Source organism: Bufo bufo, chromosome 3 (assembly GCF_905171765.1).
Source record: "Bufo bufo chromosome 3, aBufBuf1.1, whole genome shotgun sequence".
Classification (NCBI taxonomy): domain Eukaryota; kingdom Metazoa; phylum Chordata; class Amphibia; order Anura; family Bufonidae; genus Bufo; species Bufo bufo.
In genome coordinates, this window is record NC_053391.1 from 656,922,211 (window position 1) to 656,938,185 (window position 15,975).

Sequence of the window (15,975 nt, forward strand, 5' to 3'; positions counted from 1 at the left end):
TAGGAGATAGTAGCAGGGAAGAGGCGTGTAGTAACACAACTCTGTGGTGTTACAAAGGTATTACCGCCAAGATGGATTCTGAGAAGGTCATTCAAGACTGAAGAGACCTCGGGCGGATAAGAAGGGATTTGATGTACATAAAGTAGTTCATTAATATGCGAGCACGGCTTAATGTTTGCATTACAATTCTGCTCCTGCTCGATACGGAATCCATTATGGTCGGATCAGAATGGAATTGCTATAGGGGTTGTGAGGGCAATAATAACTTATGTGTCTAATAAATGCGGCAACAGCATCCTGGATGTAAAAATAATTGCAGAAAGAAAAAAAATATGAAATTTCAGATTTATCTCTATTTTGTGAATGTATCAATTTAAAGAAATCGATATTATACAGTTACATGGCGATTTTATTTATTTTTTTCAACCTGATTTTGCAGCTGCTCTCAATATTATAGGCGGCTCCTCCCCTGAAGACCCCTTTCAGTTTGCGTTAACCTCTTCAGGACACAGGGCGTACCGGTGCGCCCTGATGTCCTGGTACTTAAGGACACAGGGCGTACGGGTACGTCTTGTGTATTTCCGATCACCGCCGCCCAGCGGGCGGTGATCGGAACCCGGTGCCTACTTAAATCGTTGAGCAGGCACCTTGGCTAAATGCGTGGGGGGGTCCCGTGACCCCCCCCCGTGTCGGCGATCGCCGCAAACCGCAGGTCAATTCAGACCTGTGGTTTGTGGCTTTACCTGCGGTTTGCGGTGGCGATCGGCGATGCCATCGGGTCCCCATGCGGCTGTAGGGGGGACCTGATGGCATTGAAGGTAGCGAGATGCCTAAGGAAGGAATCGCGCTGCCTTCCGGTGGCGAGCCTGTGAGATTCAGCCCCCTGGATCTCACAGGCCGGAAGCTGTATTAGTAATACACACAGTATTACTCATACAGCCAATGCATTCCAATACAGAAGTATTGGAATGCATTGTAAAGGATTAGACCCCCAAAGTGGGACAAATAATAAAGTGAAAAAAAAAGTTGAAAAAATAAAGTTTTCCCCCCAAAAAATTAAAAGTTTCAAGTAAAAAAAAAAACAACGGAATTTTCCCCAAATAAAGTTAAAAAAAAAAATGGTAAAAAATGGGGGGGGGGGGGGAAAGTATACATATTAGGTATCGCCGCGTCCATATCAACCGGCTCTATAAACATATCACTTGACCTAACCCCTCAGATGAACACCGTAAAAAACATAAAATAAAAACTGTGCTAAATAAACCATTTTTTTGTCACCTTACATCACAAAAAGTACAACAGCAAGCGATCAAAAAGGCGTTTGCCCACCAAAATAGTACTAATGTAACCGTCACCTCATACCGCAAAAAATGAGCCCCTACCTGAGACAATCACCCAAAAAATAAAAAAACTATGGCTCAGAATATGGAGATACTAAAACATAATTTTTTTTTGTTTTAAAATAGCTGTTATTGTGTAAAACTTACATAAATAAAAAAAAGTATACATATTAGGTATCGCCGCATCTGTATCTATAAAAATATCACATAACCTCACCCCTCAGATGAACACCATAAAAAATAAAAAATAAAAACTGTGCTAAACAGACCTTTTTTTGTCACCTTACATCACAAAAGTGTAATAGCAAGCGATAAAAAAGTCATATGCACCCCAAAATAGTGCCAATCAAACCGTCATCTCATCCCGCAAAAAATGAGACCCTACTTAAGATAATCGCCCAAAAACTGAAAAAACTATGGCTCTCAGAATATGGAGACACTAAAACATTTTTTTTGGTTTAAAAAATTATATTATTGTGTAAAACTTACATAAATACTAAAAAAGTATACATATTAGGTATCGCAGCGTCCGTATCGACCGGCTCTATAAAAATATCACATGACCTAACCGCTCAGATGAATACCGTACAAAAATAAAAATAAAAACGATGTAAAAAAAGCAATTTTTTTGTCACCTTACATCACAAAAAGTGTAATAGCAAGCGATCAAAAAGTCACACGCACCCCAAAATAGTGCCAATAAAACCGTCATCTCATCCCGCAAAAATCATATCCTACCCAAGGTAATCGCCCAAAAATTATGGCTCTCAGACTATGGAAACACTAAAACATTATTTTTTTTGTTTAAAAAAAGAAATCATTGTGTAAAACTTACATAAATAAAAAAAAGTATACATATTAGGTATTGTCGCATCCGTGACAACCTGGTCTATAAAAATATCACATAATCTAACCTGTCAGATGAATGTTGTAAATAGCAAAAAATAAAAACAGTGCCAAAACAGCTATTTCTTGTTACCTTGCCTCACAAAAAGTGTAATATAGAGCAACCAAAAATCATATGTACCCTAAACTAGTACCAACAATACTGCCACCCTATTCCGTAGTTTCTAAAATGGGGTCACTTTTTTGGAGTTTCTACTCTAGGGGTGCATCAGGGGGGCTTCAAATGGGACATGGTGTAAAAAAAAACTGTCCAGCAAAATCTGCCTTCCAAAAACCGTATGGCATTCCTTTCCTTCTGCGCCCTGCTGTGTGCCCGTATAGCGGTTTACGACCACATATGGGGTGTTTCTGTAAAGTACAGAATCAGGGCCATAAATATTGAGTTTTGTTTGGCTGTTAACCCTTGCTTTGTTACTGTGAAAAATTGATTAAAATTGAAAATTTGCCAAAACATTGAAATTCGGAACTTTCATCTCCATTTGCCAATAACTCTTGTGGAACACCTAAAGGGTTAACGACGTTTGTAAAAATCTGTTTTGAATACCTTGAGGGGTGTAGTTTCTTAGATGGGGTCACTTTTATGCAGTTTCTACTCTAGGGGTGCATCAGAGGGGTTTCAAATAGGACATGGTGTCAAAAAAAACAGTCCAGCAAAACCTGCCTTCCAAAAACCGTATGGCATTCCTTTCCTTCTGCGCCCTGCTGTGTGCCCGTACAGCGGTTTACGACCATATATGGGGTGTTTCTGTAAACTACAGAATCAGGGCCATAAATATTGAGTTTTATTTGGCTGTTAACCCTTGCTTTGTAACTGAAAAAAAATTATTAAAATGGAAAATCTGCCAAAAAAGTGAAATTTTTTAATTGTATCTATATTTTCCATTAATTCTTGTGGAACACCTAAAGGGTTAACAAAGTTTGTCAAATCAGTTTTGAATACCTTGAGGGGGTAGTTTATAGAATGGGGTCATTTTTGGGTGTTTCTATAATGTAAGCCTCGCAAAGTGACTTCAGACCTAAACTGGTCCCTAAAAATTGGGTTTTTGAAAATTTCTGAAAAATTTCAAGATTTGCTTCTAAACTTCTAAGCCTTGTAACATCCCAAAAAATAAAATAGCATTCCCAAAATGATCAAAACATGAAGTAGACATATGGCGAATGTAAAATAATTACTATTTTTGGAGGTATTACTATGTATTGTACAGTCGTGGCCAAAAGTTTTGAGAATTACATAAATATTGGAAATTGGAAAAGTTGCTGCTTAAGTTTTTATAATAGCAATTTGCATATACTCCAGAATGTTATGAAGAGTGATCAGATGGATTGCATAGTCCTTCTTTGCCATGAATATTAACTTAATCCCCAAAAAAACTTTCCACTGCATTTCATTGCTGTCATTAAAGGACCTGCTGAGATCATTTCAGTAATCGTCTTGTTAACTCAGGTGAGAATGTTAACGAGCACAAGGCTGGAGATCATTATGTCAGGCTGATTGGGTTAAAATGGCAGACTTGACATGTTAAAAGGAGGGTGATGCTTGAAATCATTGTTCTTCCATTGTTAACCATGGTGACCTGCAAAGAAACACGTGCAGCCATCATTGCATTGCATAAAAATGGCTTCACAGGCAAGGTTATTGTGGCTACTAAGATTGCACCTCAATCAACAATTTATAGGATCATCAAGAACTTCAAGGAAAGAGGTTCAATTCTTGTTAAGAAGGCTTCAGGGCATCCAAGAAAGTCCAGCAAGCGCCAGGATCGTCTCCTAAAGAGGATTCAGCTGCGGGATTGGAGTGCCACCAGTGCAGAGCTTGCTCAGGAATGGCAGCAGGCAGGTGTGAGCGCATCTGCACGCACAGTGGGGCGAAGACTTTTGGAAGATGGCCTGGTGTCAAGAAGGACAGCAAAGAAGCCACTTCTCTCCAAAAAAAACATCAGGGACAGATTGATCTTCTGCAGAAAGTATGGTGAATGGACTGCTGAGGACTGGGGCAAAGTCATATTCTCCGATGAAGCCTCTTTCTGATTGTTTGGGGCATCTGGAAAAAGGCTTGTCCGGAGAAGAAAAGGTGAGCGCTACCATCAGTCCTGTGTCATGCCAACAGTAAAGCATCCTGAGACCATTCATGTGTGGGGTTGCTTCTCATCCAAGGTAGTGGGCTCACTCACAATTTTTCCCAAAAACACAGCCATGAATAAAGAATGGTACCAAAACACCCTCCAACAGCAACTTCTTCCAACAATCCATGAACAGTTTGGTGAAGAACAATGCATTTTCCAGCAAGATGGAGCACCGTGCCATAAGGCAAAAGTAATAACTAAGTGGCTCGGGGACCAAAACGTTGACATTTTGGGTCCATGGCCTGGAAACTCCCCAGATCTTAATCCCATTGAGAACTTGTGGTCAATCCTCAAGAGGCGGGTGGACAAACAAAAACCCACTAATTCTGACAAACTCCAAGAAGTGATTATGAAAGAATGGGTTGCTATCAGTCAGGAATTGGCCCAGAAGTTGATTGAGATCATGCCAGTCGAATTGCAGAGGTCCTGAAAAAGAAGGGCCAACACTGCAAATACTGACTCTTTGCATAAATGTCATGTAATTGTCGATAAAAGCCTTTGAAACGTATGAAGTGCGAGTAATTATATTTCACTACATCACAGAAACAACTGAAACAAAGATCTAAAAGCAGTTTAGCAGCAAACTTTGGGAAAACTAATATTTTTGTCATTCTCAAAACTTTTGGCCACGACTGTAGAAGTAGAGAATTTGAAACTTGGAAATGTGCAATTTTTTAATTCTTTTTGGTAAATTTGGTATTTTTTTATAAATAAAAATATTTTTTTTTGACCAGTGTCATGAAGTACAATATGTTACAAAAAAACTATCTCAGAATGGCCAGGATAAGTCAAAGCGTTTTAAAGTTATCACCACTTAAAGTGACACTGGTCAGATTTGCAAAAAATGGCCTGGTCCTTAAGGTGAAATAAGGCTGTGTCCTGAAGGGGTTAAAGGGAGTCACAATAGTAATAAAGAAATATGGTAAAAGTACATGCGCATGTCATCCGTTTACAATGGGTTAATCTGTGGTCCTCCAATGATAGATCCCTTCAAGGGGTTGTCCAAATTCATATAGTATTTTAAGTACACCTTCCACCCTCCGGGACTGGTCGAGGAAAGCATTCTTATCTCCTTCCCAATACTCAGTTCCTGGCTCTGTGGCCTACCGCTATCTTCGCTGTAGTTCGCTTCCTACATGTAAGCTTCCAGCACATATGCAGATGACATGCTCTTGAACAGCATATGACCCAGCAGTAGGGTTGCCACCTTTCACAAAAAAAAATACCAGCTGAGTTAAGCCACACCCCAAAGGGTGTGTGATGTGGGGGTGTGGATTAACATGGGGTGTTAAGTCGCTATGTCATAATGTGGCTCCCAGTAATACTAATGCCCCTATTAGTTCCATTAGTAACAGTAATGCCTCCATTAGTGCCCCCCAGAATTAATAATGCCCCCATTAGTACCCCCCAGAATTAATAATGCCCCCATTAGTGCTCTTTAGTAATATTAATGCTCCAATTAGTGCCCCCAGAGTTAATAATGCCATCATTAGTGCCCCCCCGAATAGTTCCCCCATTAGAGCCCCCAGTAAAATTTTTGCCCCTATTATTGCCCCCAGTAATATTAATGCCACCATTATTGCCCCCACTAATAGTAATGCCCCCATTAGTGCCTCCTGTATTACTAATGCCCCCATTAGTGCCCCCAGAATGAATAATGCCCTACATTAATGCCCCCATTAGTGCAACCCAGTAATAGTAATACGCCCATTTTTGCCCCTCAGTAATAGTAATGCCCCTATTAGTGCAACCCAGTAATAGTAATGCCCCCATTTGTGCCCCCCAGAATTACTAGTGCCCCTATTAGTGCCCCCAGTAATAGTAATGCCCCCATTAGTACCCACCTTTAATAGTAATGCCCCCATTTGTGCCCCCCAGTAATAGTAATGCCCCCATTAGTGCCCCTTCTATGGTTGTGCAAAAAAAAAAAAAAGAATTCACCTCATCCATTTGATCACGCCGCGGTGAACACTCGCTGCTGACTGGATGAGTAGGACAGGAGCTGCGAAGCATCATCAAGCTGGTCCTGTCCTGAGCTTCTGTGGGGTGGTAGGGTTAGTTAAAGGCCATACTAGCTCCACAATGTAAGTGCTGATTAGTAACAGTCCTTATAGGAAAATACCTGAAATTAATAATTACCAACACCGACAGGGGCTTTGCCAGTGAGTTACCGACCGGGTGCCAACCCTACCAAGCAGTGGCAGCTTCCCTCCCACCCAGTGGGACCTGTTGTGAAAAGCATACTTACCTGCACTCCGACGCTAGGTTCTGGCTCTGTGGGTCCGCCACTGCCATTACCACTTCGGTCCCAACATGTAAAGTTCCGGCACAAACAGAGATCACATGTGCTGCTGCAGCCAGTGCAATGACTGCTCGCAGCGGTTAGGTGTCCCCAAACAGCATGTGGCCCACCGTTGACAGCTTCCCATCAAGGGAGGCATACTTACTGGTTCAGGCACTAACAGAGGTCATATGAGCTGGTGCAGCCAATGACTGGCCGCAGTAGTGACTTGTCCACAAATGGAATGTGACCCAGTGGTGATTTGCCACTTGGTCATTGGCACAGAGGTGCACGTGACCCCGTCCATGCTAGAAGTTTTTCATGTGGAAACCCAGAGCCAGAATCGAGGGAACAGGTAAGTATGGTTCCCTCGACGGGTTCCGCTGGGTGGGGGGTATTCAAAAGAAACTTGGGAAATGGGACAACGGACCGCAGGATCAGACTATGCTCAAGTATACACAAACTGGATGCTTTATATATTTTCTATTTTAGATGCATTGGAGTAATGAAAAGTAATTAGGTAGCCTTTAAAGAAGTTCTTCAGCAGCTGTGGCATGTATCAGGAGTCATAAGTCTCCAGCTACTGCATGTGCTTGTACACATTAAATACGTGTCGGTTGAACCCTACTGTATATGAGGGTGTCCCCACTGTTCTTCAACTGCAGAATCTAGGGAAAGAAAGATCAGACAGTTGGATTTCAACATGCCCGATCCTTTCTTTCTCAAGGTAGATGGTATGTCTGGCAGCGGCTTATTGCCCTCTCCTTATACAAGGGGGTTAGAAGGAATATAGCAGCTATCTGATGTGTATAGCCAGCCAAAGGGCAGCTTCATTCCCATGACTGCAAACAGCTAGTGACTGATGTACACCCTTCTTCCTAAAGAGGTTCTGAGGCAGGTGTGACAATTGCATTAGGGCTAATAATACAGTGTGCAATATGGAACTGTATAGCACACCCTATTAGAACTTGCATAGTTCTGCAGATATAAGTGGGATGCTGTGTTACAGGCCCCGGGGTTCACTTCATTCTGCACCACAACAAAACTTTAATTTTTTTTTTTGTGTTGCGGAGGCACAGACCGAAATCCCACAGAAGCGCTCTACAGTGCACCCGTGGGCTTCTGCTCTGTGCCTCTGCTCTGTATCTTGCACATTGCGGACGCATTCAAGTGAATGGGTCCACATCTGTGATACAGAGCGCGCATGGCCGGTGTGCATGAGACCTTAGACTACATTCCCATTCGTGTTCTGAAATCTGGCAGGCTGTTCCGGCAGAAGAACAGCCTCACGGATTTCACTTTATCTGGCATAGCCAGATAATGGCAGGAACCTCCTGATCTCCATAGACACAATCCGACGGGGATCTGACCATTTTACAGCATATTGCCGGCTTTTGGCCGGACAAAAAGTTATGCATGTAGGACTTTTATGCTGGAATGCGACTGGATCCCATTGTAGTCAATGGGGATCCGGCGGCTCCTGGCATTATCCGACTTTGCCAGATATGGTGAACTGCCGGGACAGCCTGCCTTAGTAATTACTTCTGGAGCATCTATTGACTAGATTTGTAATATCCTATGACTACATATTGGGGTTTGGCATGTTCTTATAGGTTACGACTAGGGATGAGCGAACTTGCATTTTTCAGGTCTGAGTTTGGGTATTTGTGCAATTCCATTACGGCTTCGTTCACATCACCGTTCAGCCCGTTTAGGAGAAGGAGAACGGAAATGACGGATTCGGCTCATAACTGAGCCGAACGGAACCTAAGGACCCCATAGACTATAATGGGGTCCGTTAGGTTTCCGCTGCACGCACGACTTTTCTCTCCGCTCCAAAATCATCTTCTGAACGGAAACCTAACAGACCCCATTATAGTCTATGGGGTCCTTAGGTTCCGTTCAGCTCAGTTATGTGCCGAATCCATACTTTCCGTTCTCCTACTCCTAAACGGAGCAGGAGAAGGACTGAACGGTGATGTGAACGAAGCCTAACAGAGGCATTCCGTTTTGCATTCCGTCATCATAGAAGTCTATGGGCAGCATAACGGATCCGGTCCATGGTGCATTCCGTCATACAGTAGCATTTCTTTATATTCCGGAAGAACTGAATCCATAACGGAATTGCACAAATACCCGAACCTGAAGTTGAAAAATGCAAGTTCGTTCCTCTTTAGTTATGACAGATACTCAGCATTAGGTCCTAATAATTGCTTGATTGCATATTTAATTACATATTTTGCATAAGAATACAGTATGGGCTTTTTCATGAGGTTCCTGGCATTGAGTGTCATTTATTTTTTTAATTTTGAGTCTCGGCAATGCTCTTACCTGTTACCTCTGTTATTGTCATAAGACAAAAGCGAAGCAAGTGAGACTAAATGTATAGAAAATATTCACTAGGCTTCATTAGGAAAAAGTTTTTAAAAGGGCTTTCTTGGAATTTTATATCCATGACCTGTGCTCAAGATCATCTGATGGGAGGGGGAGGGGGTCCGACTTTCTGCACCTTGTAGTTATTTGAAGAGGCTGCCCTTATAGTAGGCCAAGCACAGCGCCGTGCATTGTATAGTGTCTGTGCTTGGTATTGCAGCTCAGTCCCAGGGGTTCTCTGGGACTTACATATTGATGAACTATCCTCAGTATAGGTCACAATATGAGATTGACAGGGGTCCGACTCCTTAAATGGCTTCTGTCAGCCCACTAAACCTTTTTTTTTTTGCTTACTTATAATCCCTACACTGCGATTTATGGCTACATGATCAAATTAATCATTTTGGTCCTGTAGATTTAGTTTAAAACAAGCTTTAAAAATATGCTAATTACCTTGCTACCAGCAAGTAGGGCGGCTACTTGCTGGTAGCAGCCGCATCCTCCGATCCTAATGACGCCCCCTCCGCATTGTGATTGACAGGGCCAGGGAACGGAATCGTTCTCTGCTGGCCCTGCCTGTTTGCATTTAAAATCTTGCGCCTGCGCCGCGGCCGTACCTGTCTTCAATTGGCGCAGGCGCACTGAGAGGCGGCCGCTCCATCCTCAATGCGCCTGCGCCGGGTGTAGATGTGACGTCATCGGCGCAGGCGCATTGAGGATAGAGCGTTCGAGCCAGCGGCCGCCTCTCAGTGCGCCTGCGCCAATTGAAGACAGGTACGGCCGCGGCGCAGGCGCAAGATTTTAAATGCAAACAGGCAGGGCCAGCAGAGAACGATTCCGTTCCCTGGCCCTGTCAATCACAATGCAGAGGGGGCGTCATTAGGATCGGAGGATGCGGCTGCTACCAGCAAGTAGCCGCCCTACTTGCTGGTAGCAAGGTAATTAGCATATTTTTAAAGCTTGTTTTAAACTAAATCTACAGGACCAAAATGATTAATTTGATCATGTAGCCATAAATCGCAGTGTAGGGATTATAAGTAAGCAAAAAAAAAAAAAAGGTTTAGTGGGCTGACAGAAGCCCTTTAACTCTTGCTAATCAGCTGTACAAAGGGACCATGTTGCACTGTGAGCCCGGTGTCCCTTCATCACATTGGTCGGTCCCATTCAAGTGAATGGGGCTGAGCTGCAATACCAAGCACAGCCACTATACAATGTACGGCGCTGTGCTTGGTGAGCTGCGAGGAGGCCGCCTTGCTCTTGGGAGTGTGGAGGCCTCCTCAACAGCTGATTGGTGGGGGTGCCCGGAGAACTCCTTTAAAAGGGACCGAGCTGCTCAAAGGCCATGTGACCAATGAACGTGACGTCCCAGAATGAGAAATAGGCTGCAGCGCTCAACCAGGTGCCGTGGGCCCCTCCAACAGCTAATCAGCATAGGTGACGGGAGCTGGACCCCCTCTGATCAGACATCGATGACTTGTCCTACAACCCCTTTAATCATTTTAAAAGATCGGGCACACTGGATGAGCAGGAACCTTTGATAAGCTGCCCTTATTACTATGCATGTTTTGACTATATGTTCCAATATGTTTTACGTGTTTTTTAGAATGACTACAAAAAATTGTCTATGCAATGCAAGGACTTTGTTGTTGGACTTCTTGATTTGTGCAGAAACACAGAGGAGGTGGAAGCGATATTAAATGGTGATGTAGACATGAACCACAGCTCTGAAGAAGCCAACAGCCGGCCGAGCCTCTGCCGATTAAAGCTCGCTATTAAGTATGAAGTCAAAAAGGTAGGCTTAACGTTCCTTCAATTATTATAGTATATTTTTAGGAAAACTGTTTTGAGTCATGGCAGTTTTGTTGGCAGGCAAAGGTCTGTTTTTTAACTCTTGCTTAGATAAGCCTTGGGAATTTGCCAAGTCACCTTGGTGGTTTGATTGAACACTACTGCGGAGATTTATCAGCCTCCGTACTCCCATAGTGGTAGATGTACATAGGCGGCTGCTCTCTGTTCACTTCGGGGGTCCCGTTTCTGGAGATAGGTCAGTTTCCTAGATGGAAATGCCACTTTAAAAAGTTACTATAAATTACATATTTACAATTTGCAATCCCAGCAGTCACACCACCCAGCAGTCACATACTTACAAACACCCCTATCTTGGGGTACATGTGCAGCAAGCCCTGGAGAAGAGAAGTAAAGGATGGCAGTGGAAGTGGCTCTGGCTGCAATAATCATTCACAGTGGCAATCCTTAGGCCCCTTTCACACGAGCGAGTTTTTCCACGCGGGTGCAACGCGTGACGTGAACGCATAGCACCCGCACTGAATCCTGACCCATTCATTTCAATGGGTCTGTGAACATGAGCGTTGTTTTTCACTCATCACTTGTGCGTCGCGTGAAAATCACAGCATGTTCTGTATTCTGTGTTTTTCACGCAGCCCTGGCCCCAAAGAAGTTAATGGGGTTGCGTGAAAAACGCATTGCATCCGCAAGCAAGTGCGGATGCGATGTGTTTTTCATGGATAGTTGCTAAGAGATGTTGTTTGTAAACCTTCAGTTTTTTATGAAAAATGCATCAAAACGCATTGCACCCACGCAGAAAAAAAATGCAATAACGCAATGCAATCGCATACAAAACGGACTGCACATGCAATCAAAATCGCGCGGTTATCACTGAATGCACCCTGAACGCATCCGGATCTAATCCGTCATGCTCGTGTGAAAAAGGCCTTAGGCTAGGTCTACACGACGACATGTGTCGCGCGACAGATAGGGCACAACTACACAGCAACATTTGTCGCGTGACATTTTGTCGCAGCAATGTCGCGCGACAATTTTTTATAATGATAGTCTATGGCAGTGGTCAGCAACCTTCGGCACTCCAGATGTGGTGAAACTACAACTCCCAGGATGCTCCATTCACTTCTATGGGAGTTTTGAAAACAGCTAAGCTAGTGTGCATCCTGGGAGTCGAAGTTTCACCACAGCTGGAGTGCCGAAGGTTGCTGACCCCTGGTCTATGGTGTCTTGAATGGATTTTTTGCGACTGTCGCGTCGCAGTCGCAGCATGTCACATTGCGATACCATAGACTATCATTATAAAAATTGTCGTGCGACATAGGTGCAACAAAATGTCGCACGAAAAATGTCGTCGTGTAGACCTAGCCTTAGACTGATTCTTCCTGGGGCCAGAGCAGTGATAGAAGGACACAACTTTTCTTCCTTCAGGGCATGCTTTGATGTTGGGGCTTCTGCCTGTTTATAGTTGAGGTGCCCTTCGTGTTATGAGTGTTGTACAGGTGGACCACAGGAGATGAAGGTGCTGTGGCCAGCAAATAGTGCTGGAGTCAGTGACCAGGCCAGTTGTAGAAGATAAATGTCTCTCTTTACTAAAGTGTAGAATGGGAGTTGTAGGACATCCAACAGTATCAAAACACAATTCCAAATAATTCTCAGTGCAAATCTTCCCAGAGAGTTATATATGGATATAGACCAGGATGGGGATTAAGATACGGTGGGCCAAACCATGTCCAAAGTGGAAGGTGTCTTACCAATGTCCCTTCACTGCAGTAAAGTCTCTATCAGCCAAACAAATTCCACACTCCAGACTCGCTGGGTGAGTCTGCAGCCCGTCCTGACCTCCCAGCACTGATGGGGTCGAATAGCATTATATTGATTTTTGAAGCTATGTAACCCTTCCACTGACAGCATTATCCAATACATTCCAGAACTTTAAAAACTAAATTTGTTCTATTTTTTTGCAGTGTGGATGGATCACGGACCCATTCAAGTTGAATGGGCCTAGATCCATCTGCGAAATACGCACGGATGTTGCCCGTGCATTGGGGACCGCAAATTGCTGTTCCCAATGCACGGAATGGCTGATCAACGGCCATGTGCATGAGCCCTTAGGTGTAGGTTCTGCCTCTAAATCCTTAGACCATCCTCTGAGAAAAGGGTTTTCCCCAAAACAACACTTCTCCTTTATCCAGATTTGGGGCTTTAACTACTGGGGTCCAAATCCGATCACGGGAACACCTGCCTCCATCGATCAGCTGTATTGGGCAGCTGTAGGTGTCAGAAACTATGCAGTGGATGAAACCAGAAGAAGAAGGCTCTGTCCACTGTGTGGTGGCCATGTCGGGATACTGCAACTCATTTAGGACGTGTTCACACTTCAGTAAGGGTACTTTCACACTAGCGTTTTTCTTTTCCAGCACTGAGTTCTGTCAAAAGAGCTCAATGCCTGATCAGGCTGATCAGGCATTTTTAAGATTGATCAGGATCCGGATCAGTCTTACAAATGCCATCAGTTGGCATACGTTTTGCCGGATCCGGCAGGCAGTTCCGGCGATGGAACTGCTTGCCGGATCACTCTGCCGCAAGTGTGAGTAGCCTTATTTGGTCAGTTATTTCCATCAGTTATTGTGAGCCAAAACTAGATCTAGGTCAAAAACAAGGAATAGGAGCAGATCTTTCCATTACACCTTCTCTCTGAGTTGGCTGACTAAAACTGATGGGAATAACTGACCAAATAACTGAAGTTTGAACTCACCCTTACCCATACCTCCCAACACGCACGGTCAAAGAGGCACACTTATGGTTCATTGTGTGAAAGAGACATTTTTCCTGCACTTCAATAGTTTTCTCTTCCAAAATAGCGCAAAAATAATCTGAATATAGAAATTTCTAAAATCCCAACTGCATTAAATAATGAAATAATATATAAAACGGGCTCTAATATTCAGAGAGGAGCCGGAGAAACACTTTCTGGCTCAATATTGTGAATGTATTAATGCAAATCTATACCTCCGATCAAAAGGAGGGGCATTTAATGAGCAAAGAGGGGGACTTGGGTCAAAAAGAGGGACTGTCGCTCCAAAATAGGGACACTTGGGAGGTCTGCATGTAGCATTCAAATAAATGGGAGCCGAGCTACAGTACGCCAGCGCCTGAAGTTAGAAAGTGGACAAAGCCTTCAATCCGCTGCATCGTTTCTGGTACCAGCAGCTGCTCGAAACAACGGATGGGTGTGGGTTCCGGGTTTCAGGCCCCAGCTGATCTGATGTTGAAGACCTCTCCCGAAGATAGTCCATCAATATCTATCTCGAAAACCTGTTTAATATCTTTATAAATTAATATGTTGTATTTATATTTTGTCTTTTAGTTTGTGGCTCATCCCAATTGTCAGCAGCAACTTCTTTCCATCTGGTATGAAAATCTATCCGGTTTGCGTCAGCAGACCACAGCAGTGAAATTTCTGGTTGTTCTGGCTGTAGCAGTCGGGTTACCATTTCTTGCCATGGTTTACTGGGTCGCACCTTGCAGCAAGGTAATCATTTTCTCACGTTACAAGAGGCACTCAATGCAATAAAGGACCGGCACTCGCTGTTCGCAGTCTTGTAAATATTCTTCCTTATTGCCACCTAACAATATCTGTGACGCGTTTCGGCACTGAACTGTGCCTTTGTCAAACTTTTTTCATGGGGCGCCAATGCACCGCCACGCTACACCTGCAGTGCCGACTGATTTGCAGCATATGTTACAAGAGGCCCTATCTGCGCTAATAAATGCTCATCACTTGTTTAGGTGCCTTGGCTTTTGAGAGGAAGTCTGGAAATAAGCATGCTGTCATCCAGCGAGGTAGGCCGGGCGCCTGTGGCATGACGTAGGCAGCCCGGTGCAGGGTGCCGCTCCCACTCATTGCCTACAGATACAAGTGTTAAAGGTTCTGTAAGGGTGCATGTGCAGTCAAATCTAGGGAAACCAGGTTGTCATCCAGCTTCTCCCCTGGTTACTGGAAGCAGCTTTTATCATAACAACTAGAGAGACTTGAGGTTCTGGAAATGAAGGATGGTCCAAGATCATGGGTTTTTACCAGTGTGATTTTCTCTCATGCATGTATGTGATATGAGAACTTCAATTTTTAGACCGCTCAGATCAGGTTATAGACTCCTTTGCCCTCATTACAATAGTACCTTTATTTGTTCTGTCCCTCGCCGAGATATAAAAAAAAAAGACTTTTAACGTTATGGTAATGAGGTTCGGAAGTGCCCAGGGGCGGCGTTACTGCAGCAAGTGCCCAGGACCCTCGGCGATGTGCCCAGAAAACCACACCTCTTTCACTTCTCTGTCCTTGTTTGCTATTATTACCTCCTCCTCTCCCTCCCACAATGGGCACAGCAGTGCGCAGGAACGGGACAAGTGTGGAGCAGCGCAGGCGCAAGATCTTGGATGGAGAGGAGAGGTAATAATAGGAAACAAGGGCAAGCCAGAGGGGTGAAAGAGGTGTGGTTTTCATGGGCACATCGCCGAGGGGCCTGGGCACTTGCTGCAGTAACGCCGCCCCTGGGCACTTGCCAGGCCTCATTAGCATAAGGTTAATAAGGCTTTGAAGATCTCGGTAAGGGACAGAACAAATAAAGGTACCATTGTAATGAGGGCAAAGAAGTCTATAACCTGATCTGAGCGGTCTAAAAGGCTCAGATTAGGTAACAGACCCCCTTTAACGGGATCTCCATAGTATCCAGCACCCATCTAGCCCCGTCAGTCATCAAACATCTAATAGTAAGGCTACTTTCCATACAGTCGCTTCCATGCAGGTCACAGCAGGATAAGCAGCTGGGCCATCTATGTACTACAAGGATCATCTGGTAGTTCTGGAACCCATATGCAGGGGTGCACCTAGCCTTTCTGCTGCCTGAGGCAAAAAGTGATAAAGGCATACTGTGATGCACATGAATATAGAGAGATGAGCACTTCCACAATGGTACCACTAATTTCTCATGGCCCTGCCACTGCCCCCTCTTGTCTCTAGGTCTAGCCGCCTGAGGCAGTCGCCTCACCTGGCCTCATTGAAGGTGCGCCCTTGCTCATATATCCTTTCTTTTTATAAAAAAAAATGGTGTTGTGTTTTTTTTTTTTTTTTTTTTAAAGGATGTGACGAAGT

General features: G+C 44.1%; 1 protein-coding gene across 1 annotated transcript in view; it reads left to right on the top strand.

Annotated features, from left to right (window-relative positions):
• Positions 1–15,975, top strand: part of TRPC6 (transient receptor potential cation channel subfamily C member 6) — a 226,089-nt gene that overhangs the window by 135,899 nt on the left and 74,215 nt on the right. Inside the window, exons 3-4 of the mRNA XM_040426299.1 lie at positions 10,627–10,815; positions 14,194–14,358. Coding sequence (XP_040282233.1) covers positions 10,627–10,815; positions 14,194–14,358 — 354 coding nt within the window. The remainder of the gene's footprint in view (positions 1–10,626; positions 10,816–14,193; positions 14,359–15,975) is intronic.